The sequence below is a fragment of the Rosa chinensis genome, chromosome 6, assembly GCF_002994745.2.
Source record: "Rosa chinensis cultivar Old Blush chromosome 6, RchiOBHm-V2, whole genome shotgun sequence".
Taxonomy (NCBI): Eukaryota; Viridiplantae; Streptophyta; class Magnoliopsida; order Rosales; family Rosaceae; genus Rosa; species Rosa chinensis.
Window position 1 is genome coordinate 25,679,955 of NC_037093.1, and position 27,524 is coordinate 25,707,478.

General features: G+C 39.4%; 1 protein-coding gene and 1 long non-coding RNA gene across 2 annotated transcripts; both read right to left on the bottom strand.

Moving 5' to 3' along the window:
* Positions 1-4,029: 4,029 nt before the first annotated feature.
* On the bottom strand, positions 4,030-4,797 carry LOC112171117. The gene has a single exon (XM_024308349.1). It carries the CDS (start codon positions 4,795-4,797, stop codon positions 4,030-4,032), a length of 768 nt encoding a protein of 255 aa, XP_024164117.1.
* A 19,763-nt stretch (positions 4,798-24,560) lies between these two features.
* Positions 24,561-26,441, bottom strand: LOC121049834. The gene is made up of 4 exons (XR_005801432.1): positions 26,275-26,441; positions 25,406-25,563; positions 24,725-24,798; positions 24,561-24,635 (listed from the first exon to the last, which is right to left on the bottom strand). It is a non-coding gene; the product is annotated as an uncharacterized LOC121049834 (long non-coding RNA).
* Positions 26,442-27,524: the final 1,083 nt, after the last annotated feature.

The following is a 27,524-nucleotide window of genomic DNA, read 5'->3' on the forward strand; positions in this document are numbered from 1 at the left end:
GGTTTTATGGCGTGCGGGGTCACGTCATTGGATTACGCTTATCTTCTCTTATTTATTCATTTCCGATATGATTTCCGGATTTATACTATTTATATTATATTTATATTCGGCGATTTGAGATTTTTATGAGATTTCGATGGAGTTAATCTTTATACTTATTTATCTCCTATTTATTTTGAACTTGAGATTATCTTGGCGTGTGGGACACGTCGTTGGAAATTCATTTACGAGAGTTGGGGAAGTTTTATGGATTTATGAGTTTTTCGGATTTTCTTTCGCCATACTTTGGGTGACTTATCATTGCTAGCATTGATTTTCCGCCTTTGTGGCGTGGTGATGGGATCACCGTAGCCCTCCGCCTTTGTGGCGCAGGTTACTGTCTATGTGACAGTAATTCTGTAGCCCGATATCCTATCGCTACACTTAGTGGCGTAAGGGTATATTACGGGAGTAATGGGAGTATTTTAGCCTGGGAGGCTATCACCCGAGCCTGGGAGGCTCACTCGTATGGCTATCATCTTCCCCTACTCATTTTACTACTTAGGCTAGCGGGGCTAGCTCGATTTTCGTTTAACCAGTGGGGCTGGTCTTATTTTCCTTGAGTATCAGAGTTCCAACTTTTTCTTTTAAATCGTATGCGACTAGCGGGGCTAGTCGGCTTTCATGAGCGGAACTCCTCTTGTTTTATTTTCGTTAATCATTGCATGCATCGGGAATTTTTAAAGAAATAAATGTGGGAAAGTATAAAATCCATTTGGTTTAAATTTGTTTATTTTTGTCCACTCACGCTAACGTTTTTATGTACTTTCCCCTGGGCCCTTCGGTTTCAAATGCCCAGTTTTCAGTGTTGCTGCTCGGCGTTCAGGAGTGAGCCATAGTGACCGCATCTGCTTCCGTCATTATATTTTGTAGGTTATCTATTTAGCCTACTGTACTCTATGTTAAATTTACGTTCCTAGAATTGCTCTGATTACTATGGGATTTGAGACCCAGACTTGTATGGAAATATATTTGAGGTCTACGACCTAACTTTGGGAATTGTAATATCTAAAATCTTGGAGTTTCTTAGACTTGAAGTACTTGTTAAACTATTATTATTTTGGGCTTGAGTTGGTGGAATGATGGGAGCAGGGTGGCTCCAGGAGTTTGTGGTTGGATTATTAGAAGTGAAATTTGTTTTCCACAGGTTTTGGGTTGTCCATTTTTAAGGGAGGTTATGCCGAAATTTTGGTAGACCTTCTTTAAAAGTGGGTCCCGCAGGGCCACTTCGGATTCCAGGGTGGAATCCGGGGCGGGTCTTGTCACCAACAGTCTAACGCACTCATACTTCACACTTTCAGTGACCTTGACCTTGGTCAACTATTGACTATTCCTGCCTTTTTGCTGGAAAATTCAGACTGCTATAATTTTTATATCTTTTGTTCTCGATTTTGGCAACTCTGCTTATTTCCTGGACAATAAATAAAATGAATTAATGATATTTTAATTTGCTCAAGAATTAACTTATTTTTAGTGTTTTAGATACAATTACATGCATAAAAATACGTGTAATCCTTGAATGCCAATAGTACCCCGCTTTACGTCCTGCTCGATTGTGGGCCAATAGTACCCTATACGCAAATCCTTGAATGCCAGGTTTCTCGCTCCCGCGTGATTGTCACAGACTCCACTATGTAGCTATAGCAGGACTCGCTGCCCTTCCTCGAGGGAGATACACTTAAACAGGGGGAAGAACCTTCCCTTCCTGTACAGTTTGCCTTCTTAGACCGTGTATAGCGTTGCCCTTCTACAGAGTCTGGTGGCGATAGTCTTGTCCTGGAGCTCAATTCCCTTGGAGAAGTAATCAATGAATGGGTCCATCCACGAACATGGGCGCTCGCTCTCGGTTAGGAAGATTTCTGAGAATGCCTTATCGATACTCGGCTTATCCAGGATTTCCAGCTTGAGGCTTCCCATATTAGTGTTTGGGGGCAATGTTGCCAGCCTGGCGACAGCATCTGTTTTGCTGTTCTGTGCCCGAGGGATCAAGGCGATTGTGTGGTTGGGGAGACATCACTGGAGTAGAGTCTTGGCGAAGGATTGGTAGTAAGATAAATGTGGCTCCTTGGCTTGGAAATCGCCACCGACCTGGTTGACGACAAGTTGGGATTCGTTAAAGATTGCCAGGCTCGTGACCCCTAATTCTTTGGCCAATTGGATGCCAGCTATCAGCGCTTCATACTCGGCTGCATTGTTTGAGGCCTTGAACTTGAACTACAGTGCATACTCGTATGTGTTTCCCTCTGGGTCAGTCAAGACTACTCCGGCACCACTGAGCTTACTGTTAGAGGATCCGTCGACATGAAGAGTCCATGTTGGAGTGGTATTGGGTTCTGATACAGCCTCGTCCAAGGGCTCGAAATCTTCTCGGTGTATGAATTCTGGGATGAAATATGTAGCAGCCTGCCTTTGATAGCCGTACGTGGCGTATAGTGAATGTCGAACAAGACGAGTTCGATGGACCACTTTACCAACCTGCCCGAGGATTCCAGTTTTTAGAGGACTTGTTTCAAAGGCTGGTTGGTCAAAACGTGTTTGGTGTGTGCTGAAAATATTGTCGTAATCGCCGAGCAGCGGTGAGCAGTGTGAGGGTGAATTTCTCGATATCGGAGTATCTGGACACGGCATCGTTGAACCCCTTGCCGGTGTAGTAGATTGGCAATTCATCGCAATTCTCGCGTCTGACCAGGGCAGGGCGGATCGTGGTGACAGATACCGCGAGGTAGCTGTACAAGACTTCTCCTGGGATAGGTTTGGAAAGGGTGGGTACTGATGCCAGGTAGTCTCGGAGGCCTTGAAAATCCTTGTCCTGCTCGGGGCCCCAATTGATTGCCTCATTGTGGTGAGTTTTAAGAAGCTTGAGAAGGGAGCTCATTTGTCGGTCAATCGTGATATAAACCGGTCAAGCACCTCATTCTTTGTCTTTGGTGGTGCCATATCAAGAATTGCCTGAACCTTCTCGGGGTTTGCTTTGATGCCTCTCTCGCTGACTACGAAACCCAGGAATTTGCCGCCAAGTACGCCAAACACGCACTTGTTTGGGTTGAGTCGCATACCGTATTGGAGTAGGATGTCGAAGACGATGCCCAGGCTCTTGATGTGGTCTTCAATGGTGACGCTCTTGACGAGCATGACGTCCACATATACCTCCATTATTTTTTTGATAGGATCTATGAACATGGCATTAACTAGTCGCTGGAATGTGGCCCTGACATTCTTTAGACCAAATGGCATTACCTTGTAACAATACAAACCCTTGTCGATGGTGAAGGAAGTATGCTCTTGATCGGAAGGTTCCATGGCAATTTGGTTGTAACCCGAGGAGTCCATGAAGCTAAGGAGCTTGTGGCCGGCAGTGGAGTCAACTAGCTGATCGATACGTGGCAGGGGAAAACTGTCCTTTGGGCAGGCCTTGTTCAAGTTGGTGTAGTCAACACACATGCGCCATTTGCCATTGGGCTTCTTGACCATCACAACGTTGGATAGCCATGTAGGGTAGGAGACTTCCCAGACAAATCCGATGTCCTGGAGTTTCTTGACCTCGGCCTGGATGGTTTTGTATTTTTCTTCCATAAAGGCCCTTCTTTTCTATCTGATTGGGGGAACATCTGGTGAGATGGTTAGTTTGTGGGTCAGCAGTTCTGGCGAGATTCCTAGCATATCTACATATGACCATGCAAACACCTCCTGTCGGGTCTTGAGGAAGGCGATTAACTCTGCTTGGAACTGTGGATCTATTTTGGACCCGATCTTGAATTTTCTTTCTAGGTGTGTATCAGATATGGAGACTGATATCAGATCTTCCAAGGCGTCTGGTCTCAGGTGCTGGAGCTTGCGTTTATCCTCCTTCCTTTTGCTGCTTGTGTCACTGGCGACTGGGGTCTCAGGATCTTCCCTTGGGTCATCAGGCTTGTCAGAAGGAGAAGGCAGGTCTATGATCAGAAGAACCTCTCGCTTACCATGTCCCCTTGCGACAGTCAGGAAGTTGCACTATCTCGCCAGCTCCTGATCGCCTCTGATGGTGAGGATGCCTCCCAGGGTGGGTATCTTCATCATTAACATGTGTCCTGCCACAAAGCATTGGAGTCCCCAGATGGCGTCACGCCCTAAGATGATGTTGTAGGAGGAAGGGCAGTCGACAACAATAAAATGCGTTGTCATAGTGGCGATAGTATTGCCTCCTCCGAGTGTGATCAGCAGGTTGTCGGATCCCAGGGGTTGTGTCATTTCTCTTGCAAAGATGATCAAGGGCTGGTGGTCTAGGTTGAGGCCTTCGTAGCAGCTGCCAAACATGACACTGACCACCGCGCCATTGTACACCAGGACCCGATGGCATCGATAGTGGTCGATGATCATGGTGATCAAGAAAGGGTCGTTATGGTGCTTCTTTATGGTGTCTTCGCTGCTATTAAAGGCAATTGAGTCCCATTCTACCTGCGAGGTGTGGCAGCTGTGGCTGAGCCCCAATATCTCTTGGGCCCGAGGGCATTGGAGTTTCTGTGCATGATGAGTCTCGGGTGCCCTTGGGGCGCCGCCGTGTATCGTTAAGATTTGTCCGTAGACTTCAATGGCGTTAGCGCCTGTGGAGGGATTGCGATGCTGCGAGAGTTGGCTGCTCTGAATGAGGTGCTCGATAGCATTTTTCAGTGCCCAACATATATTGGTGGGGTGGCCAGATTCCTCATGATATGTACAATATTTACCATTATCTCGCGGTTTTGCCTGGCCAGGTTTGCGTCGCTGTGGGCGCGGGATCATGTCCTTGTAGTTATTCTAGATTTCCTCATAAGAAGCGGTGAGTATGGTGTAAATCTTGTATCAGGTTGCCTCAAATCGCTGGTTATCCTTATGTTGGTTGTCGCTGTATGGTGTATCGCGATATCAGCCACTAGAGTTGTACTTTGGCTTTTCAGGGCTCTTCCCGTACTGTCACTGTAACCCGGCCGCTTTCGTGGGGTTCTGTCATCCTACTGGGCCAGTTTGTCTCTATTGGTGTCTTTGTTCCTGCTATCGGAGGTCCCAATGGGGTTGTTGAGTTGAGGCTCATTAACTGGGTGGTTGTTGTTGCTTGTATCGAATGCAAAGGTGTTGTACTCGGCCTGTGTGAAGGCGGTAGCGGCATCGAGGAGGTCATCATATGTCGCAGGGGGATTGGTGTTAATATGTAGTAGGAAGTATCCTGACTGGAGTGCCTGCTTGAATGCCGATGCCTTTAGGGCTGGGTCAAGGGAACAGTACTTTGTAGCCTGTTTCTGCCAGCGGCTGATAAAGTCTCACAATCGTTCATTTGGTCGCTGCTTGAGCTGGAATAAGTTAGGGGTCGTGTGATAGCCGCTGTCGCACAAAATGAATCGGTAGAGGAATTTGTCCCCGAGCTCCTGGAAACTATCGATGGAGTTGGGAGGGAGATTAAGAAACCATCGTAGGGCCTCGTCTGTTAGGGTTTCCTCGAACGCGTGACACACCATTGCGTCCGTGTATCGGGTACCATATAGGATGGACTGAAAGACTTCCAAGTGGTGGTATGGGTCTCTGGTGCCATTCTATTTCTCGATCAAGGGCTTGGCTTCTGGTGGGCGCTTCTCGGCCTGTATCCAGCAGTGAATGGTCCCATTTTACCCTGGAACCCAGCCGTGATTGGTTGCCAGCCGGTTATGCTTTTGGCACTCTCAATCTGTGCTTGTAAGGAGGCGATGGTTTCGCTCATTTGGAGCAACAACCGAGTATTGGGATCGGGTGGAGGTATGTTGGTGGTAGCAGTTGTGTTTGTGCCCGATGTCCCCACCATATCACTTGCCAGCTGAGGTGCCGGCGCTCTGCCAAGTTGACCCGGGAGGAGAGGGGAGTTCAGGTAGATCACCTGAGGTCCTGTACTAGTGCTGCCTAGGGTGGGGCCCATGGGACTTCCCGAGGTTGCGCTTGGGGGTACAAAAGTACCAGCGAGACCGGTGCTTGGGTCCGTAGTGAGGATTGCTCCTGGTGTCGGGGCACCGCCAATAGTTGGTATCGGGGTCTCCTGCTGATGGGCCCTGTCTAGTGCCTCGTTATTCGCGACTCGTCGCTAGAGTGCCTCTCGGAGGATGCGATTCTGGTTTGTCATATTTTTGACCTATCGGTGAGATGCTGTAGCTGCTGCACACTCAGCCTCCGCCTGTGGGCGTGTCTCCATGAGGTCGCGCATTGCGATTTCTAGTGTTGTGGTTGGATCAGTGGTCATGACTGAGCGCGTCTCGGTGTTCGGGCTTTGGAACTCGAGAGTGACCTGGACCTCGCGGGTCGCTGCCTTGTGGGGTGGATCGTCTGTGTTAGTATCGGGAGTGTTGGTAGCTAGCCATTGGTGGTGTGTCGTTCTGCCAGCAAGGAGCGTGGGGAGTCCTTCTAGCGCCAAATGTTTCAGCTGTATCGAGAGGGGTCTGATCCAGCCAAACACAGGATGTCTCGGTCTGCTTCTATCTCTATCGGCTTCGCTTATCGACAAAACAGACGAAGGTCAGATGGAAGACCGAGTGTGCCGGCCTTCAACGCTCTGATGCCTAAGTCAGTAGCGTTATGAGATAATAATAATGGAAAGCGATAGTAAACAGTTACCTCTTTGGGTTGTTGGAGATGACCTTAATGTAGCAGATTTGTGGGAGCTTGGTTCCATTTCTTTCGGTGTGGGACGCTCGGGGTTCCCGATATCGCCCCGAGGGGTATCGGGACCCTCGACTGGGATCTTCCCTTGCTTGTGCATTGGCGATACGAGTCTTGTGCTTCCAATACTTGTGCTTAGGAGATATGTGTATACCAACAGCTTCATTGGACAGTATGAAGATGAGTGATGTTATAGACAAATGCGAATGCATGTCCGATTGAGTTGTTAGAGTGAGAAAAGATTAAGTCATTAGTCCCATTGCAACTGTCAGCTTCAAGGTAAAGTTCTGACCATCTTAATCCTAAAATTCAGCTTCAAAAGTTTAGTAAGTTATAAGATGGCTAAGCTTCTAACTATACAACATAACATTACTTGTTTATGTAATTAACACATGCAACTTATTCCAAAACATCTCTTCTAGGCACGGAATTAGTAAAATAGCGAAGCATCACTAACCTTTTCCTTCCTGGCCAAGAACATTTTCATCTGGAATAAAGCAATTCTCAAGGACAAGCTCACATCTGGTCAGACCATTGCCACTGTTAGTAGAAAAACGAGAGGGGACAGACTGCGATATAGATAATTTCAAGTAAAGCATTGCAGACGTACGTATCGCTCCCTCGCATGCCGAGTTTGTCTAATTTCTGGGCAGTACTGAATCTGCAAGGAGGTATAATTGACTCGATAAACATGAAGAATTTCAAGATGTTCTTTTTCATTTGTTATTACATTTTTATGTTTTAGTAAAATGCATAGGTCCTGGTAAAAATTTAAGATAGCAATCATACCCAATAAAAGTTTTTTTTTTTTTTTTTTGATCAAATACCCAATAAAAGTTAGTTTAATGATTCAAAAATCCGAGCTACACATATGCCCACATTTAAACTGGGTAACCGTATAACCTAATTTGACATTTTTACTTGTGCACATGTATCACCTGTTTCAAGCAGAAAATAGCTGTGTGATCATGCAATTACCCGCGCATCCCCTCTCAATGATGAATGTTGTGATTCCCTTTGAGCCCGCATATGTCCCTTTTTGCGTAAACAACCTGATCCACATAACTATTAGTTAGGGATGGCAATGGGGCGGGTTGGGGATGGGGATCACAATACCATCCCCATCCCCGGGGTAATTCTTCACCCCCATCCCCGCCTCAATCCCCAATAAAAATATATTGGGGATTCCCCGTCCCCATCCCCACTGGGGACGAAATCTCCAAACCCGCCCCAAATCCCCAATAAGAATTTAAAAAATGAATAATTTTGTTTCTCATATTGCCTTTTTTAAAATCAAAATCTACAAGTAAAATTAAAACATGATTAAATTTATAAATCATAATTTGGTGAGTGTAAAAGTCAAACATCATTAAAGTAAAGTAGTAAATGTATATATTTATGATTTATATTATAAAATATATATATATAAAATTAAATATATGTATATATCATTGGGGCGGGTTTGGGGATGGAGATCATAATACCATCCCCGATCTTAGATAGCGGGGATTGGGGATCCCCATCCCCATTCCCCATTTGTCCCCGAATTCTCCCCCCATTTGGGGCGGGTATCCAATGGAGCTCCGCCCCGCTGGAGATTTTTGCCATCCCTACTATTAGTTGCAGCCAAAAAAAAATTTCATAAATGCGAGTTAAATCTTATGGCAAAATTACATGCAAACATACAGACAAATTTAATACCCGAACACTGCATTAATAATAAAAAAATATATATACATGCAGATTGCAGTGTCCTTCACTTCATTCTTTGGGACGCAAACAGTATCCTAAAGATAGTGCTTTACCACCGCCGAAACATAATCCCAAATGAATATTCTGACATAAATTTTAAAGATTATAGGGTGACGGAGGTTGGTTCGCATCTGGTGCAGTTCAATTATGAGACTGCTCCATGGAATTCGCATCTGGAATGCTATCTAGTATCATGAAGCATCTTGTGTATTAGCCTATTCTAGTTTCCTACATTAAGTGGTAGGAAAGCTCAAAGTCCCCACATTCGTTGGAAAAATATGGTGAAAGCACAAAGTACACCAAAGAAAAATAGCGTTGGTTGACTTATATTCCACATAGAATTAACTTGAAAAAATTATATTAATGCATATGTTTGTGTGTGTGTGTACATATATTAGTATTGCACGTATTTACGTTATACGTATAGAGGAGGACTGATCATGAAAATAACAACGTCAGAACCAGCTAGAAGGAAGGAGGGAGGGGGGGGGGAGTGATCAGAGTCTCAATAAATGAAATAAGTAAAATAGTACACAACTTACAATTGGGCTCGCTCGCTCATTGCAAGAGCCCCTACATATTTGCTCTCCACTAATAAGCTTCATATGAAAGGTAGAACTAATTAAGAAAACATCTTGAATGAAAGAAAGAATATCTCATATAACATGATACTTCATTGGTCTTAATAAATGTTTAAAACCAAAATGAATAAGCAGACAGTCCCATAATCAGTTCATGCATATGACATGCTAGATATGCTGGTAACTTGTGATCCCTCAAGTGATCTACTCTTTTTCTCTCCTTTTCTTCTTTACATAAACAGATAGTTTGGCTGGTTCTAACATTTCGATTCCCAGCTATAAACCAGCCATCTGTACTAGAATAACTAGAGCAAATTGGGCCACAGCCCCACACTATCCTTTCACAAACCACAACTTGAGAACACAAATAAAAGCTATACTAAGAGGCAATGAAGTAAAAATTTATATACTGCATGGGGTGCACACAATTAAAATGAAAATAGAACCTTTGGCAAATACTTCTCTTTCTGAGTAGGATTTCCATGCCTCACCTACAAAACAACGAATAAAAATAAAACTTTAGCAATTATCATATCTGTACAACTATTGCCACAAATGTACTAATTTGTTTTGTTACCAATTGATTAATGCACACATTGGAATGGGCACCAAATGATAGTCCAACAGATCCTGAAGCACGGCTTATTTCTTCCATAGCAATGCAGTGATACAAGTAGCCAAGACCCAGCCCTCCATATTCCTCTACAAGAAAACCAATAATCAAGTTCCAAATATTATTTAGAATTTACATCTACCAAAAGGATGAATAGAACAGTGTATATTTCCTATCTTTCAATTTTTTTATGTGCCTTACAAATTCATTACCCATCCAGCCAGACAACTTCAAATAAATTCCTCATACATTTACAACAGGTTGAGGATGAATATCAACTCACTTGGTATTCAGTACCTAGTAAAGACTACCAACCAAACGAAGAATAAAAGTTTGAAGTATGTAAGAAGTGTTGTGTTTTTGGCTCATTGATACAATCTAGGAAAAGGTAGGATTCAAAAGTCAAATCCAAGTCCAGAAAGGAAAGAAATTTGCGCACAACTTTTCTATAAGTTCTAGGAAAGTTAGTCTTTCAAATTCTATTAGGATTTGTATAATAGGCTTAGAAAGGCTTAGTCTATTAGGATTAGGAATCCTAATTCCATGTTGTATCAGTAGCTTCTATTTGCTATAAATAGAAGCTGTAGGGGATTTTTTGAGATTCAAGACAGAGAGCGTAGAAAACTAGAGTCAAGGTGATAGAGAGATAAGAACTAGTCAGGAAGGTTTGAGGGATCTGCAATAAGTACTTTGTGATGACCTGGATTTTTGTTATTTAATTATTGTAATTAATAATGGACCAGTTATACGAATTATGAGTACTGTGCTTTATTCATATGTCGTATGTGAAGTGGAATTGTTTCGGACAATTAATTATTCGAAAAGTGTGGATTTAGGGGAGGTACGAAGGTTGACTTTTTGTACGTTGAGATTCTCCGAAAACTTCCTTCACGAAAATCGTAGAGCGCATTGATATGAGTTCGTGGACATGTGGAACGTAAAAATCAGAATTCATATGAGAAAGTTATGAGCGATTGAAGTTTGGAAAATTTCTATAAATAGGGGGTTTCCATTTTCGGAAACTTACTATTTTAATTTTGGAAACTTCCATTTCAAAAAAATTTTCAAACTCTCCGTTCTCTCTCTTTAGCTGAGCGACCCGACTCGTACCTGGCCAACCCGACTTGGCTTTTCCGGTGAGCTCCGGCCATGAAACTTGGTCACCGTGTGCGGCGCTGGAAGATCGCAAACCCGTGTGTAGTAGGACCCGATCAATCGATGTCGTGGCTTCAAGTTTTTTGTTTTGAGTTTGTTGGAGCCTCCTCAATCGATCAATGGTGGTAATTTTGATCGATTCACGTTGAAATCGGATCAACTCACGGTGAACAGTGAACGGTGGCTTGTGGCGACAATAGGCGGCGATCTAGGCCGTGTTGGCTTGAACCCCAGGTATTAAAGTTGTTCTATTTGCTGTTCTTGACATTTTGGATGGTTGGATTAATCTAGTTTTGAGTTTTGGCCGGTGGTGGCACAGGCGGCGTTTTGGAGGCCTTCCGGCCATGTGAGGGATAGTTTCTGGTTTTATATATCATCTACTCGTCGATACGAGCATTTTGATATATAATACGTAATTTTTGGAGTTCGTATGAATATGTTGTGATTTTTACAGTTTCGGACCGTTTGATTATTTGATCCGTGAGGATTCGAGCGTTCGATCAACTTGTGATTTTGACATATCAATCATAGAAGTATTCCAGAGACATAGGGTGGTCTCGGATGTGTTTCACCTCGATTGGCGTCACTTTTGGGGATTTTAGTTCAAAACGGGGGTTTCGAACTTAAATCGCTTGTGATTCGTTACTAAGTTGAGACCGTATCTGATTAGGTACTTGACGAAGTATTCTTGGACGGTTATTTCGTGGTTGTGCTACTTTGTTCTGTATTGAAGACGCAGCGGAAATTTCGAGGTGAGTAATCTCACAATGTTCATTTACGAACAGAGTTACCTTTATCTTTTTGAGAGTTATTTATTTAACTGCAAATTATAGCTGGTATTAGTAGGCATTCCTGCGTGAATGACTACGTATATATATATGTCTGTGTGTGTGTGTGTGTGTTGTGTGTGTGTGTTTGTGGATTTGGTTGATTGATGGAAACAATATGCATGAATGGTGCTTTTTATTGTTTTGTGTAGTGGCTTTTCGGAAAACAAATAATTGTGAAATGATGATTTCTATTGTTTTGAAAAGCATTGAGATTTGTGTAACATTTGAGTCCTTTGTGACTTTTTTAATGTTCTATTCGAGGCACTGAGAGGTCTGAGGAATTAAGGTCAGATGGTGACCTTAGGCAGTATATCGAGTAATCACGTCTTTGGCTAGACGAGTGGTTACGATTTCAATTAGAGCTCTAGTCTGTCTACCAGTGTAATTCATGGGGTAACAGGAGCGAGGTTATATCTAACTCATGAGTTTGTGTTTAAGGAATCAAGGAGAGAGTTGTTTTCCTTATATACAATTTAGAAGAAATCAAGGTGTGAGTTGCTTTCTTTATTTCGTGATTTGAAAGAAATTAAGGTGTGAGTTGCTTTCTTCAGTTTGTGTTTAAGGAATCAAGGAGTGAGTTATTTTCCTTATTTATGGTTTGAAAGAAATCAAGGTGTGTGTTGCTTTCTTTATTTTGTACTGATAGAAACCAAGGAGTGAGTTGCTTTCTTTTGTTACGTTTTGGAAGGAATCAAAGAGTGAGTTTTTTTTCCTTTATTACGTGCTTATAAGGAGATCAAGGTGTGAGTTTTTTTCCTTAGTTTTGGTGTGAGTTGTTTAATGGTTGTTTTGAGTTACTTGTACAAGCTTTCCTAAGCTTACCGGGTTTGTTGTGTGGCAACCCGGTGCACTATTCAATGGTGTAGGGGTTAATCCTGTAGGTCAAGATAATCATGGCTGAAGCTAAGGTAGCATCTTTACAACTTTACGGTAGGAAGCCATTTTTGTGACTTTATCGTTGATAAAACTTTTGTTGTGTAGTAAGCTCCGAGGAACATTTACGTTTTATTTTGTAGTGACAATTTAATTCATAAACTTACGTAATATATGACTTTATGGAGCGGGTCTGTATTGACATAGTGGGTTTAGGGCATCAGTATGTACTCGGTTTAAAGGAAAAAAGTTTTCCAGGTATTTTGTATTGATGGCTGAACCATCACGCATGTATAATTATGGGATATATCGATTTTTGTTTGTGTTAAAAATTAGGGGCGTGACATACTTGTGAGCACCTAAGTTCTTCATAGTGCTAGTGAACTCTCAAGAGAGATCACAAAGTGGATGTAGGCTAAAGTTTTGGCTGAACCACTATAAAAACTGTTGTGTGTTGTTTCTATTTTCAGTTCATCTATTTTCAGATTTTGCTTAAGTAGTAAAACACAAAGATCCTAAGAGGGCTTACACAATAAATGTTATCACAGCTTAGGCTCAAGGTGTTTTGCGATGGTGAACAGCAAAGTCATTGTCCAAGCAGGAGATGTGGAACCGTCCATTACTCCTTTTAATGGCAAGGACAACTTCACGCTTTGGCAGAGGAAGATGAAGGACGTTTTGGTTCAGCAAGAGGTTGATGAGGCAATTAGAGATAAGCCTGCAATGATGTCTGAAGCAGATTATACGAAGAAGAAAGAAAGAAAAGAGCTCCATAGAGCTGCATCTTGCTGATAATGTCTTGCTTCATGTTGGTGAAAACATAACTGCAAATGAAGCATGGGAGAAGCTTGAAAGCGTTTACAAGGGTTAAACTATTAGCAGCAAGCGACTCTTGAAGGAACAACTCTTTGGCCTCAAGATGGAAGAAGGGGATGATCTTAATGATCACATATGCAATTTTCATAATTGCATATCAAACTTGGAGAAGGTTGGAGCAAAGATGGATGACGAAGACACGGCTGTCATGTTACTACATTCGCTTCCACCTTCATTCAAGCACTTCAAAACCACCATGATATTCAAAGATACTATCACACTTTCTAAAATGTGTGAGAACCTGGAATCATATGTCAAAATGGACAAAGAAGAAGATAGTTCTCAAGCACATGGACCAGGTTAGAGCTCAGGAGAGAGGAAGGTCCAGGAATAGAGGTGGTGGATTTGAAGTAAGAGGCAGGTCAAAATCCAAGGTAAAAGGCAAAGAAAAGAAGAATGGTTGCTTCGAATATGGTTCTCCAGACCATTGGAAAATGAATTGCAAACAATAGAAGGAGAAAGAGGCGCAGATGTTAGGAGAAAGCTCCAAGTCAGCCAATGTCGTTACTGGAAATTATAGTGATGATGGAGAACTTTTCGCAGTAACAACCAGCTCCGGTATGCTTAAATATTGGACCTTGGATATAGCCTGCACATTTCCTATGTGTGCACACAGAGATTGGTACGACACATATGAAGAGAGGAACATCGGGGAAGTGTTGATGGGAGATGATTCACCTTGTAGAATTATGGGAATCAGAACAGTAAAGATCAAAATGCATGATGGAATTGTCAGAACGTTGGGAAACGTCAGACATGTCCCAAAAGAAATCTAATTTCATTAAGCACTTTGGATAGGGCTGGATTCACTACTAGAATTTTGTTCATAGACATCAGTCCAGAACCGATGTTAAACTAATTTTTGACCGATGTCTTAGTGGGTGTAGAGAAAGATATAAACATCAGTATAAGCGCGTTTTTAACCGATGTCCCAGACAATAACCAACATCGATTCTAAAAAATAAATCGATGTATAATCGTTATAATCATCATATTTTTGTATGTTAGTTATGTCTAATTCTTCATATTTTCACATTTTATGCTTAATAAAGTATATGTCGAACAATACCTACGTGAACATTTGCATCGATTTCTATTCCAGAAGCGATGTCCAGTCCACTTGTAGACATCAGTTCCCATGAGTATTGTTTGTTCGTGGCCATTTTTACATGTAGGTTGCCATATTATTTTCCTATGAACGATGTCTGTATCTTTATTCTACATCGTTTTTTTATTCAGAAATGATGTTCATCACCTTTTGACCACACATCGGTGTGCTCCATGGTAGGTGATTTGTATGTTAATAATAGATTACGGTTTGGTGATTAGAAATCGATGTGCAGTAGTTTTGATTACATCGGTTTTGAGTTACAATTTGATATATTGATAATCATAAGACATCGATTTCATTTTTGATACTGATTTCTAATCTCTCAACTGACTTCGTTTTCCTTGGCATTACTGTTTTGTTATACTTTAATATACTTCACTTCATTTTGACAAGTATGATGTGAAAAGTTTGCATTTAGCTATTGCTGGGAAAAAAATTGCATTTCTCATAAGGGGCTTTCCCATGAATTTTCTTTCCAAATTCATGATTCAACATAATTCACAAAATAAACCCCTAAACTTACAAAAGCTAGCTTGGAAACATATGAGCAACAATGTACAAAAGTTCCACACCAAGCTTTGCTTCAACGCCAAAACTAGCTAGCCTTACTCAAAAAACATCTTGGCAGTAACATTCCTACATCAAACTCTATATATAATCAGCCACTTCAATGCGCGCCTCGTCAATTTGATCAGGGGATGTGACACCATTGATAGGGTCAGAAAACTCTGCTACAAGTTCATCTGCAACTTGGAATACTCTAAACTCTTAGACTTACAATAAGATTTCAATGAGAACTTGTATAATCTGAAAAATTGAATGGCTGTAACTTAGCTAATGGCACTTGCATGCCAATAATACAACTCCTCAAAGGATTGACCATGAAATGAAGGTATATTATAAGTTATAACTTCCTACAGCTTATCAGTTGATAACAGGCAGCAAACAACTTAACACTTAAACAACTGGTTATCTTTTGAAAATGATTGTCCATGCACAAAGGGACACAAAACTTGGATAAGATGAGTTTTTATATCCTTAAAACCACGGAGAACTCCTTGAAGAACCAAAGATGCTACAACTGCAGAAGTACCAACTTTATGAGTAATCAAACAGAGAGCTAAAAAAAGAGCAATCAGTGAGTTAGTCACTTTCCTGTTATATGGAAGATGCTACAGTTTAGCAAACCCCACATTAACCAAGTGGGAATGCAATGGTGTGGTGCATATACCAGCTCTGCCTGGACCACTGTGACAATAACCAAAGGAGAAACAGACAAAAACATTACAAATTTCCCTTCTAGATATCTATTCCAACTTTACATGATAACACAGAAGCAATGCAAATTTTCTCATAAAAAGATAAGAACAAAGGTTTTTGAGATTTGTTCAAGACAAGCTAGAGAAACAATTGGAGAAGTGAAGCAGGTTGAAAGATTCAGAATAAAGCAAATACAAGGTCGGGAGGTTCAAAATGAATAACATTAACATATATATGGTATAATGGTAGTACAACAACGCATTTCAAATCCTCCATGTCAGGACCTACATTGATTCAAGAAAATGGATGCTTTACATTAATGTGATTCCGACTACTCCGGAAATATGTTTGCCAAGGCAGAACTTTCAGTAAATCTAGAGCCTATCATTCAGTTCGAATTTTGCCCAAGCAACTAAACATATATTGCCACTTAAAAAAGAACCTATCTTTTAGCTCAGTTCATTCCCTCATCTCAAATTGTTGATCCGTATAGCATGTGATCCAAGTACACTAATTCAACTGCTAACCCAAAAAGATTGTGCATATCCTAAAGCATAACTCCAGGTACAACAAAGTTAAGCCAACAAATCCATAACAAATATAAGATTCAGTCTTTTTGCAAAAAAAAAAAAAAAAAAAAAAAAAAGGATTAACAGTATGACCCAGCTACAATTGTAAACTAAAATTTGAAGGAAAAAAAAGATTAACATTCCATAACTCATGATTGAACAAGAATAGAAGCGAAATGGTATACTCACAGATAAGATATTTTTATTTGGATTTAGGGGTTGTTACCTGGCCATATCCAACATCAACTCCATAAACAAACAATGCACCATACTGAAGTAAACAGTCGGTAAATCCACCAGTTGACCAGCATGAATCAAGAGCTACTTTGCCAGTAATATCGATAAATAGCAGCTTCTAACTTATGTCCTGCTCTGGATATACAAAACAGAGGAACAAATTAGCATAACAGGTCTTACCAAAGTTCGAGCATAAAATGATTCTCATATAATGAAGTGCAGATTGATTTGTTAAAGTGAATCACCTAGATACATATTTGGGGACTTCAACCATATTCTTTACAACAACTTTATTAGATACTGGAGTACCGACTTTGTTGATCACCTTCAGCATAACAGGTCTTACCAAAGTTCTAGCATAAAATGATTCTCATATAATGAAGTGCAGATTGATTTGTTAAAGTGAATCACCTAGATACATATTTGGGGACTTCAGCCTTATTCTTTACAACAGCTTTATTAGATACTGGAGTACCAGCTTTGTTGATCACCTTCCCATCCACCAATACTTAACCTACACCATCAAACAGATATGTAAAGAGTTTATAACTTCATTGCACCCTTTGCTATTTTTCAATTTCCCAACCATTGAAAGAATATTAGGTTCAATTGCCTACCCAAAAAAAGCATCAGATTGTGCATACATTCTCCTTAGACAAGTGAGGTTTCTGTATTTAGCTCAGAACATTTTTTTTTTTCGTAAACTCAGAACATTTATTTCAAATCCAAGGAAACTAGGCTAAGTATTATTTCATTAACGAGCAAAATTCATAAAGTGGTTGAAGTGCAAACAAATTAAACAAGTAAAAGAACCATTTCTAAAGCAAAACAAACTAGACCCACTTCATTTGTCTATAGGAAATCAAGCTAAAATAAATAACTATGCATATATCCATATACATTGAAATTGTGGAGGGATGAACAGAAAATCTGATTACAAATCGGATATAAGAAACGGGAAAAACAAAGTACACCCAATACCAAGTATGGATTGAAAATTTTGTTTCAGAAAAACCCATAATGATTTGAACTTTCAGAAAGTGAAACAAACTAAGACCTAGAAGCACGTACCAGTAACAAAGGTGTAAGTCCTCAAAACTCGACTTTCCCTGCAAGTGTTTTGTTTAACAAACATCAAAAATGAAGAAAATTTCAACCCCAAAGAATTGAACTTTGAAACAGGGATTGAGCAATTGGAACAGAAATTATATACCCAAAAAACAAAAAAATGGGAGCGAAAAGGTAAAGACCTTTTGTGTATTGGGTTCTTCTTCATCGTCTCTGCAAAACAAGAAGAATTTCAGTTGTTTTACCATCAGTTATTCAGAAATTAAATCCAGAAGTGAAATTGAAACTCTAATTTAGAAATTAAATGCATACAAAACTCTTGGAGAAAATTTAAACCCATGAGAAGAGAAACCTTAAGTTTGCAGGAGCAGAAGACCGGATAAAGGTGGTGATGACAACAACGATGCATGAAATCGAGAAATTAGCTTCAATTTGGGAATGGGTATCCATGCATAGTACCAGATTCACACTACGAAGGGATCTGATACAAGCAAAACCCATCAAGAGAAAGAATCAAAATTTCCCTCCAAATAGTTGAAATAATCCAATTAGATAAAGGACTAGATCTGTGACCCAATAACATGTAATCAAAAGCACCAAACTTTATAGAAGAGAAAAGGAAGCAAAGGCAAAGAGATCGCAAAGCAGATGCAGAGAAAGAAAGGGTACCTCATAAACCAAGTCGAAGAGGGATCGGAGAGTCGGAGGCAGTGAGGAAGGCTTGGTGCATTTCAGAACCCCTTTTTGATTAGAGAGAGAGAGAGAGAAGAAAAGAAAGGGAAAAGAGGAATAAGGGATGCTGTGGTAAGACCTCGGAGAAGAGCAGAAGCATAACGACAGAGGAAGGGCGAGAGTGATGACGCCACCGGGGAGGGTAGCGCTGTAGAAATCTTCGTTGATTTTGGGGTTTGGTCTGTAGCTTGTTCATCATATTCTCCATAGTTTATAGAGAGAGAGTGAGAGTCGGGGGGGGGGGGGGTTGGGTTTGAGGGAGGGGGAGAGAGGGAGGGAGAGAGATAGGGTTTGGAAGGAGTGAGAGTCATTAGGGTTCGAAAGTTTCAGAGAAAGTGAACAAAGTTTCAAGTGTTGGAGGGGATGAAAGCTCAGAATAATGGAGTCGCGCGAGACCAACGTTAGGGTTTTCTGTTTCAGTTTTGGGGTCGGGCGCAATTTTTTTCTAAGTGTGAAAGTTTTGAGTTTTAGTCCCCGCTTCTTCATTTCATTTAAAAGACTTAGCGTTTTTTTGCAAAAATAGGTTCCCGCAAATTTTCGAACTTAACTTTTAACACGGTCATTTTAAGAACTGATGTTAATGACATACATTTAAATCGGTATTTTTGTAAAACGATGTTAGATTACTTTTTTACATCGTGGGCAAGTCTGACCAATTTAAAACATGGGATGTCTATGAACAGATTTCTAGTAGTGATTGTTACATCCCCGATCACAAGTTGCCGGTTTACTGGTCATCTGGACAGTAAACAGATAAAATCTTTACTTTTCATCTGCATTTTGATCATTTAATGGCTCTAAAAGTTGACTTTTTGTTCAGCTCAGTTTTTAAGGAAATTTCCTTCATGAAAATTGTAGAGGACATTAAACCGAGTTCGTGGACACATGGCACGCTAAAATCAAAGTTGTAAAGAAGAAGTTATAAGGGTTTCAAGTCAGTGGTAGTTTTGTAATTATGTTGAATTTGTGCCTATAAATTGCAAGTTGACTTTCCATTCCGGGAAAGTCCCCAAAATTTCCAAAGTTTTTACCTCTCTCGCCGGCATAGCTTCCCTGCGTCACCGCCGCTTCATCCGGCCACCTATGGCCATGAAATTGGTATCAATCTCTTCATCTTGAAACAAGGTTCCATCCATATATGTCTTGCATCCTATCATTCACCATAGACGACGAATCGAAGCCAAGAAGGCTACTGTAGACGATTGGGTTTTTCTGGCTATTTTCCAATTTCCGACCAAACCATCGAAAATTTGGAGAAATCCCAAGGTATAACGTTGTTCCTTTCCTCATGGGCTTTCTTTTGAGTTTAATATTGCATATTGATTTGAAGATTTTGGAAGTTGGAATTCTGGCCACCTTGACCCACTGCGGCTCTGCCGCATTCGGCGGCCTTTCATAACATTTTTATCCTTTTTAAGTTTTGTCATACTTCCAAGAATGTGTTAGTAGCCCAAGTAAAGTTGTAGAATTTTGGATGAGAAATTGGGGTGGTGTTGAGAATAAATTCGGAAAATTGTGAATTGGAAGTGTTGGAGTTAGAGGGAAGCTAGTGGAAGGAAGTTAAGATGAATAATTGTTGATAGAAAAGTTTGGGTTAAATCCGAGAAGAAAAGCAGATACTGGTTTACGAGGGTTCATTTTAGAATCTTATTTATTTTGCGAATCGTTGTTCACGAAACATAATTATGTGTACAGGGCGACATACCAAGCTACTGCTCGACGAAGATACCAGTATGTGTGGTCGCCTAAATAGTACTATGAGTGAACTTTTGTTTTAAATAATAATGCATGCGTTTATTTCTAGAACTAATGCTTTATTTAATTATCATATTATTTGTCGAACATATTAATTAGTTTCAGATATTATTTGGATTTGGAATATTTATTTGGAATACTGATTTTCATTTCCATCATGATTTTCGAATGTGAGTTTTCTATGCTCGAACTTAGATTTACGATTTATATTGATTTTCGACTAATCATTTTCCGAGGTGGTTTCCGGAATTAAATATATTTCTATTCATTGATTTGAAATTCCTTTGAAAGATTTCGAAAAGGGATTTCGATGGAATTATGTTATTGTTTATTTTTGACTTTCAATTTTGGCATTGCGAATGCCTTACCGATGATTTCAGATTTGGTTTTGTTTCTAATTTATGATTTATAATTTGATCTCGCTTATTTGTTATTGATTTGAGATTATTTTGATGTGTGGGACACGTCGATGATTTTATGGCATTATCACGAGATTTATCGAGTACGGTTGGGAATCGTACTCGTGCTTTCTGTTGCAAGATTTTGGGGAAACTTTATGGATTTATGGATTTACTGGTTTTCGAATGTTTTTCTTTCGCCATACTTGGGTTGCTTTATTTTTATTTCTCCTCCACACGTGAGTTGCAGTCGAGGCTCCTCCTCACTTACTTTGTGTTTGTGGGTCGAAGTTGAGGATAGAGCCTAGGAGGCTCCTTCGTTGTATGGTGATTTTCGTCTTCCCCATACTCTAATGTTACTTGACTAGCGGGGCTAGTCCGATTACTCTTAACCAACGATGTAGATATGTTTTCACGAGATTTCGAGTTTAAAGAATTTTTTTTTTTCTAAACGTTGCATGCATCTAGGTTTTGTAAATAATTCAAATTGCGGGAAAGTATTAAAGCTTTGCTTCATTTAAAGTATCTTATTTATTTATTTTTTTTGTCCACTCATGCTAACGTATTTTTTTCATTACTTTCCCCTAAGCCTTTCTGTTTCAAATGCCCAGTTTGCAGGCTAGATTAGTTGAGGTCGGGCATACATGGAGTTGAGGCATACTTGTCACTGCTTCCGCATTATAGGATCTATCGATCCTTTACCCTCTTTACTTTTTATTCTTGTATACCTTTTGTTTTAGAATTGCTCTGATAACCTGTCGGATTAAAGTTATTAAGTTGAGACTTGTGTAATGTGAATTGGGAGATGATGTGATTTGGGGTGCAGGGTGGCTCCAGGTGTTGAGAATGGTGTTTGATATTAGAAGTGTAAATGTCTTTCTACAGGTTTTGGGTAGACCACTTTTATGGGAAGTTGTGCCAAATTTTTGGTAGAATCACTATGCCAAAAAGGCCTTCAGAAGACATAACTGTTCTGTCGTCTAGTACGGTGTCGTCTCTTAGGGGCATCAGACGACAGAAGTGTTCTGTCGTCTGATTTTTCAGACGACATAAAAAAAAAAGTCTTGTGTTGTCTGATGAGTTTTGCATTTTGAGAACATTGTGATCTGTATCTTTAAAAGCATTCAAACAACAGTTTTGTATTGTCTGATAAACAAAACAACCACAGTATTTTTTAAATGCTATTGTGTGAGGCATATTTGCAAGACTTATTTGTGTGGTCTGAATGCCCTTAAATAAGAAATATGAACACTCATATGTAGTGTCTTCTCTCATACAACAACAATTAAAGGTTGTGCTAATTTACTTTAAACGACAATTATATGTGGTCGTAAAGAGTATAAGAGGACAATTAAGTGTCGTTCTAGGGTCCATACATACGACACTTAAGTGTTGTGTGAAAGGTCTTTTATTAGGTCTTTTATATTATCTGTGATTGATTCCAACCACACTTATTTGTTGTTATTATATGCTTCAGCCAATACTTTCGTCTAACTTATGTTGTTGTTTTGCCCTTTAGACTACAATTTTCTGTCGTCCCAATGCCAAAAAGACAATAGACTTCTAATTGGTTTTTGTGTTGCTTTTGTACAACTGCAACCACACATTAATGTGCTTTTGTTGTAGTTTGCAATTTGAGATAACACATGGTAGTAGTCCTTTGTTACAATTGGTATGCATGCATTTTGGAAATTAAAATTGCTCATTCATGAAACCATAAAATCCACATCCAAAATCATTCATTGCAATTTCCATTAATCCACAATTGTCTCATGTACACAAACCTAATCATGAGCATCAGTTCAAAATGACCGATATATACTAATCTGGAAGTCCAAATGCTTAATAAAGGAAGAACTTCTACTAGACACAAGTCAATAAAGGAACTAGCTAGTTGTACTGCTGTACCAGTTTCACGATCTTATCATGAATGGAATCACTCGAAGCATAGAAGTGGTCATAGAAAACGGAAGGTATTCTGGGGTGCGTGAGCATACATGCATAACCCTGCAGATATGCTTTGCCAGGACTCAAAATACCAAACTTGATGCCAACCCATAACATATACTGTTGAGAATTCCAAACCTTAACAGCAAAAACATAAACTTGATTGCAGAAAGTGAGACAAACATAGTAATAGCAAAAGCCAATATCAAAATGAAGCTAAAGACTCAATATTTACATAAAAATGTGGGGAACAATGAAAAGGTTTATTGAGACCAATAATCCTAAACCAAATAATCGAATTCTTCCATATCTAATTCTAGTAGATTAAGAAATGAATTTGTTGCTAGTAGGTATATATAGTAATCTAGTATATGTGCTTACTCTAGAGTTTGTCTCAAAGCTGAAATAGGGTCACGGTGATGACTACCCCATAATTTAGAGGAAACAAAAATGTCCTCTCTTTTTATAGTCCCATCTTGAAATGTACGTCTCTGTTAAAGTGTTTATAAGGGCAGCCTCAGAACCATATATCTTAACTGTGCCAAAGTGCATGTAGCCCATCTGCATTGTACAAATCAATTATTTCATAAATTTGTAGGTAATATTGAAAATCACATTGATCCGAGTTTTCATCAATTTCATCGACGACTTACCAACACATGCAAAAATTATAAAGATCAATTACCTACAAATAGAGAGAACAAAGCAGCAACAAGTTGCAAGGAACTTAATTTCTCTTTACCTTCTTATTTCTATTCTAAGAAAGATTAAGAATTAATATAATTGCTTTTCCAGCTAGCTACCTACTTGCAGATAGTTTAACAGAGAAGGAAAAAGAAGCAATTAACAAAGATGTTTGGCAGCAATCCACACCATTGCAGGTATTATGGTTGCTACTGTTTTTACGTTGGACATTACCAGAAAGTAATCAACACCATTGCAGGTATTTAAATTTGCTGACATCCAAAATATAAGAGAACGTTAATTACAGGTATTTACCTGAGCAGCCAAAGAGAGCATCAAGAAGACAGTCCTTGGAAATCTACCTACAAATAGAGAGAACAGAACAGCAAGAAGTTGCAATGAACTTAATTTATCTTTACCTTCTTATTTATATTCCAAACATGCCAAAACTTTTGTTCAAATATCCTAAGCTATAGTACCAAACCCAAACTTCAGATTATACAAATCTCTCAGCATGATCTAACAAATTTGAGCCAGCTTAGCCCCTGCCCTTCCCTTCCCAAGCCTTAGGCTTCCTTTCTACCCAAAACAAGAAAAAAAAGACAAAGACAAAACACACCAACAACAAAGAAGACAGCAGCAAATGCTGCAAATCTCGACTGAAGTCACTACAAATCAAAACCATCTCAAACCTGCATCCAGAAACCCAAATTCAAACAGCACCAAAGAATCATAAATCGAAGAAATCAAAGAATCAGAAACTGCAAATCTCGACACAATGTATCCTCTCCAACCTCCAAAGAATCAGAAATAGAAGAAATACTCAAATCCCTAACTGATCTACTTAAGCTTCCAAACAATCAGATTCAAAGAGGCTATGGGCTGCCCTATATTCCACTCTAGCTCAGCAGCCCATAGCCTCTTTGAAACTCTTCAAAAACTTCACCCTATTCTCATATATAATTCCAGAAACTCAAATTCAAATAGCACAATGCCTACATAATTAGTAGAAAACAAAATCACATATACTTAATTCATAGCTCTGGAAAAAGTAACGAAACAGATGCGAACTGCACGAGGAATCAAAAGAAACTATCTAACAACAAGAACTCAATCAAAATGGCTGTCCAACATTTTAAAAACCAAACAACAAAGACCAATTTCAAAACAGAAGATGAAGGGAAAATACAAGTAGTTTGGAATCTATATGGATCCAATTGCCAAGCCCCGTCCCAATTAACTCTTTACAGTCTTCAAAATTTGAACCAAAGAAACAAATTCAGGAGCTCAAATAAGATCAAACCAACAATCAAACCGATCGAATACAAGTAAATGACACTATAAAACTCCACACACTTACTTTGAGTTTTCTAGCATTCTTGCAGAAACTTATAACAGTTGCCTTTGAGTTGCTACTAGGATCTCTACTAATTCTTTTTAGAAGAGTCCTAACCCTTTGGTCAATACTAGAAAATCAGCCTCAGCCTTGGCTTGGTAGGTTTTCTGTAAAGCTACATAGTGCCTGCAAGAAAGTAGATAAAGCACACATTTCAACAAATTAGTTTTTAAAGCACAAAAGAGAAACATGAAATTCTGGGGATGTCGACTAACTCAGTTGAAGATGTTATATCTGGTACTGATCCCTCGAGGGGTGCCTCACCACCACCTTCATTTGCTAGGAATTCCTGTAAAGTGAAAATTTATGATTATACAACTTAATAAATGAATAGTGGTATGGATTGTATAGAATTTGACTAGCTAAATACAAGCATTTGATTACTTGATAAAAAAAAAAATATATATATATATATATATATAAAAAGTAACTTTTGCAACCTTCATGCATCCAAAGAAAACGGCAGAAATCTAAGAGCCTTATTAAAGCGAAGACTTCTAGTCAGATTACTCAGGTGTTCCCTCCCTGCATGGACCACTCAATTAGACAACATGCTTCAACTCTGAGCATTTATTTCTGTATTTACAATGATCATGTCGGAAAACTGAGGACTAGAGCTAAAAACTCTGTTTGCAAAAAATATGAGTTAAGCCATTAACACTAGGTTTTACTTTTTTTCCTTTTTTTTTAATCAATGCATCAAACTTAAACTGCCTTACACTCACAACTAAGAACACTGAACCATTTTGAAACTACAGTTTAGGGTTATCAATCAATTCAAAACTTACCGTAAGGAAATCAGTTGGAGATTAAGGAAATCAATTCAGAACTTATCATAAGGAAATCAGAGACTCTAGAAGATGTTATAAATGTTAAGTGATAAAAAACACTCTCACCAAGATAAACAGATCTAATTTATGCACACTATATCCAGTTGTCGCAGATTCAATCTTGGTTTCACAAATCTTCAATGCCGCCACCATGACCCAAAAGTCTGATTAACCGGAATGAACTTAAGAACGGCTGTCACTAATTATTTGTTGCAACTCTGGACCTGAGACATAAAGTAAGAAAAATCAACCACCTGCTCAATGGGGATTGATATTCAAGCATGAGTATTTGAGGCTGAAACACTAGTTATGACGGCAAACTCCAAAGAAGTGTGTGCAAAACCATAAAGCCAATACCAACCCCAAAGGAGTGAGAATGTAAGCAATAATTGACAAAGCGTGACACCGACACTGCATCTATGCAGGTGCAGTAATTGAGTGCAGTTTGTAGCTTAGTTAAACAAATACTAATTTTAGAATTTTTCCTGACATGAAGAAACAATGTCATTTCGAATTTTAGTGACAACTATATCCTATCTTGAAAATTTCCATTCGCAACAGCCTCTTCAACTAAAAACGTTCTCAAAATTCCAACCAATGCTTGAATAACATATCCTCACTAATTCCTCAAGGAGTAAAGACTTTAAAGGAGTTCTCAATGCTTCACTGTAGTTATCTACATCATCTGCAGTCATCCTAGTTTTGATAAGCTCCTTATAAATTCAAGAACACAGGAAGAAAAATCACGGTGCTGAACAGCAATAAAACGATTGTTCAACATAGTAATTAATATACAAATCAAGAAGGTAAACCTTGAACTCTTTTTTCTCTTCCCTAGTTGTTGGAAGTACACTACTAGGACTTTTTATCAGAAATGCAAAAGAGACTGACATTGATAATGTCTCAGATAACAACATGAAAATAGCACTCTGTACCTTCTAAGCTCAGGCCATGGATTATTCAAACGAAGGTCATCCAGAAAATGTTCAGGCTTGGACTCAATCACAGTATGTTTCTGCACCCAGAAAACCATAGAGAAAATGAAGGACATGCCCATTTCATTTCATTTTCTTCTCTTTTATTTTGTCTTCAATATCCCAGCAACCAAAGCTGGCAAGAAAAGCATCAAAAACCCAATTAAAACCAAATCGAATGACAACCCAGATCACATAAATCCTGGAAACATTCACCAAAGCCAACACCTTTTTCAAAAACAAAGCTTAAACAACCAGAACTAGCACCTGATCTAATTCGAGGATAGAGAGAGAGGGCTAGTGCTGGCAACCGTCCAGGAGAGATTGAAAGAGAGAGAGAGAGAGAGAGAGATGAAGAGTCACTAAGTGATTGACTTCGAATTCATGGAGAGACCAAGACAAGAGTCATTGAACCAAAGCTAGTCTATGAAATCAAAATGAAACAAAATCAAAACCTACTGACCTATCAAATCAAAATACAATTGTAATCTACATAACTAAGTTCTAATGGCCCAAACAAGACCTTCAAACTCAAACCCAGATCCGTATAATCCCAAATAAGAGATGAGCTGCTGAAAATGAGACTTACAAAACCAATAGTCATCGAAGCATAGGTTAGCAGAGTCCATGAAGGATATACAAGAGGCTATCTGTCCTCCCAGATTGACCATAATCAAGAGGAATTGTATAATAACACCCATATTCTCTCCTGGAATCCCACTAGCACTGCAATTCCAAGCATCAAGCTACCAAAGTGAATAAAGAATTGTATGAAATTTGCCCAGAAACTTAAGATAACTTAGCAGCCTATTAATGCCACTGACCACTAAGCTCTCAACCTATGTACTCAGCTAACACACAAACTTGCCAATCCGATATCATCAAAGTAAAATTAAAAATTTCACCCAAAGCCCATTATAGAAGCATAACTGTGTCTAGCAATTTGTTCTAAAAGCAAACAAATGATGCAATATGAGTAGAAAACAGCTTGTGCAATAAAAGAAAGAAAATCATCTAGTGTAACCATACCTTTTAAAAGTGGCCCTGTTGATTTGTGTTATCGACAAGATGAGCAGCCTTGCCAAAAAAGGTATGAACACTAGTGGCAATCACCACAGCTTCAATCTCTCCTTGTTTTCATGTAGACCCCAAATACACAATGTCACCAGGGCCTTTGATCACAGGAAGTGACTCACCGACAAGTGTAGACT

Coding starts and splice junctions, on each gene's coding strand:
- LOC112171117 (XM_024308349.1), bottom strand. CDS start 4,797: ATGATCCCGCGCCCACAGCGACGCAAACCTGGCCAGGCAAAACCGCGA.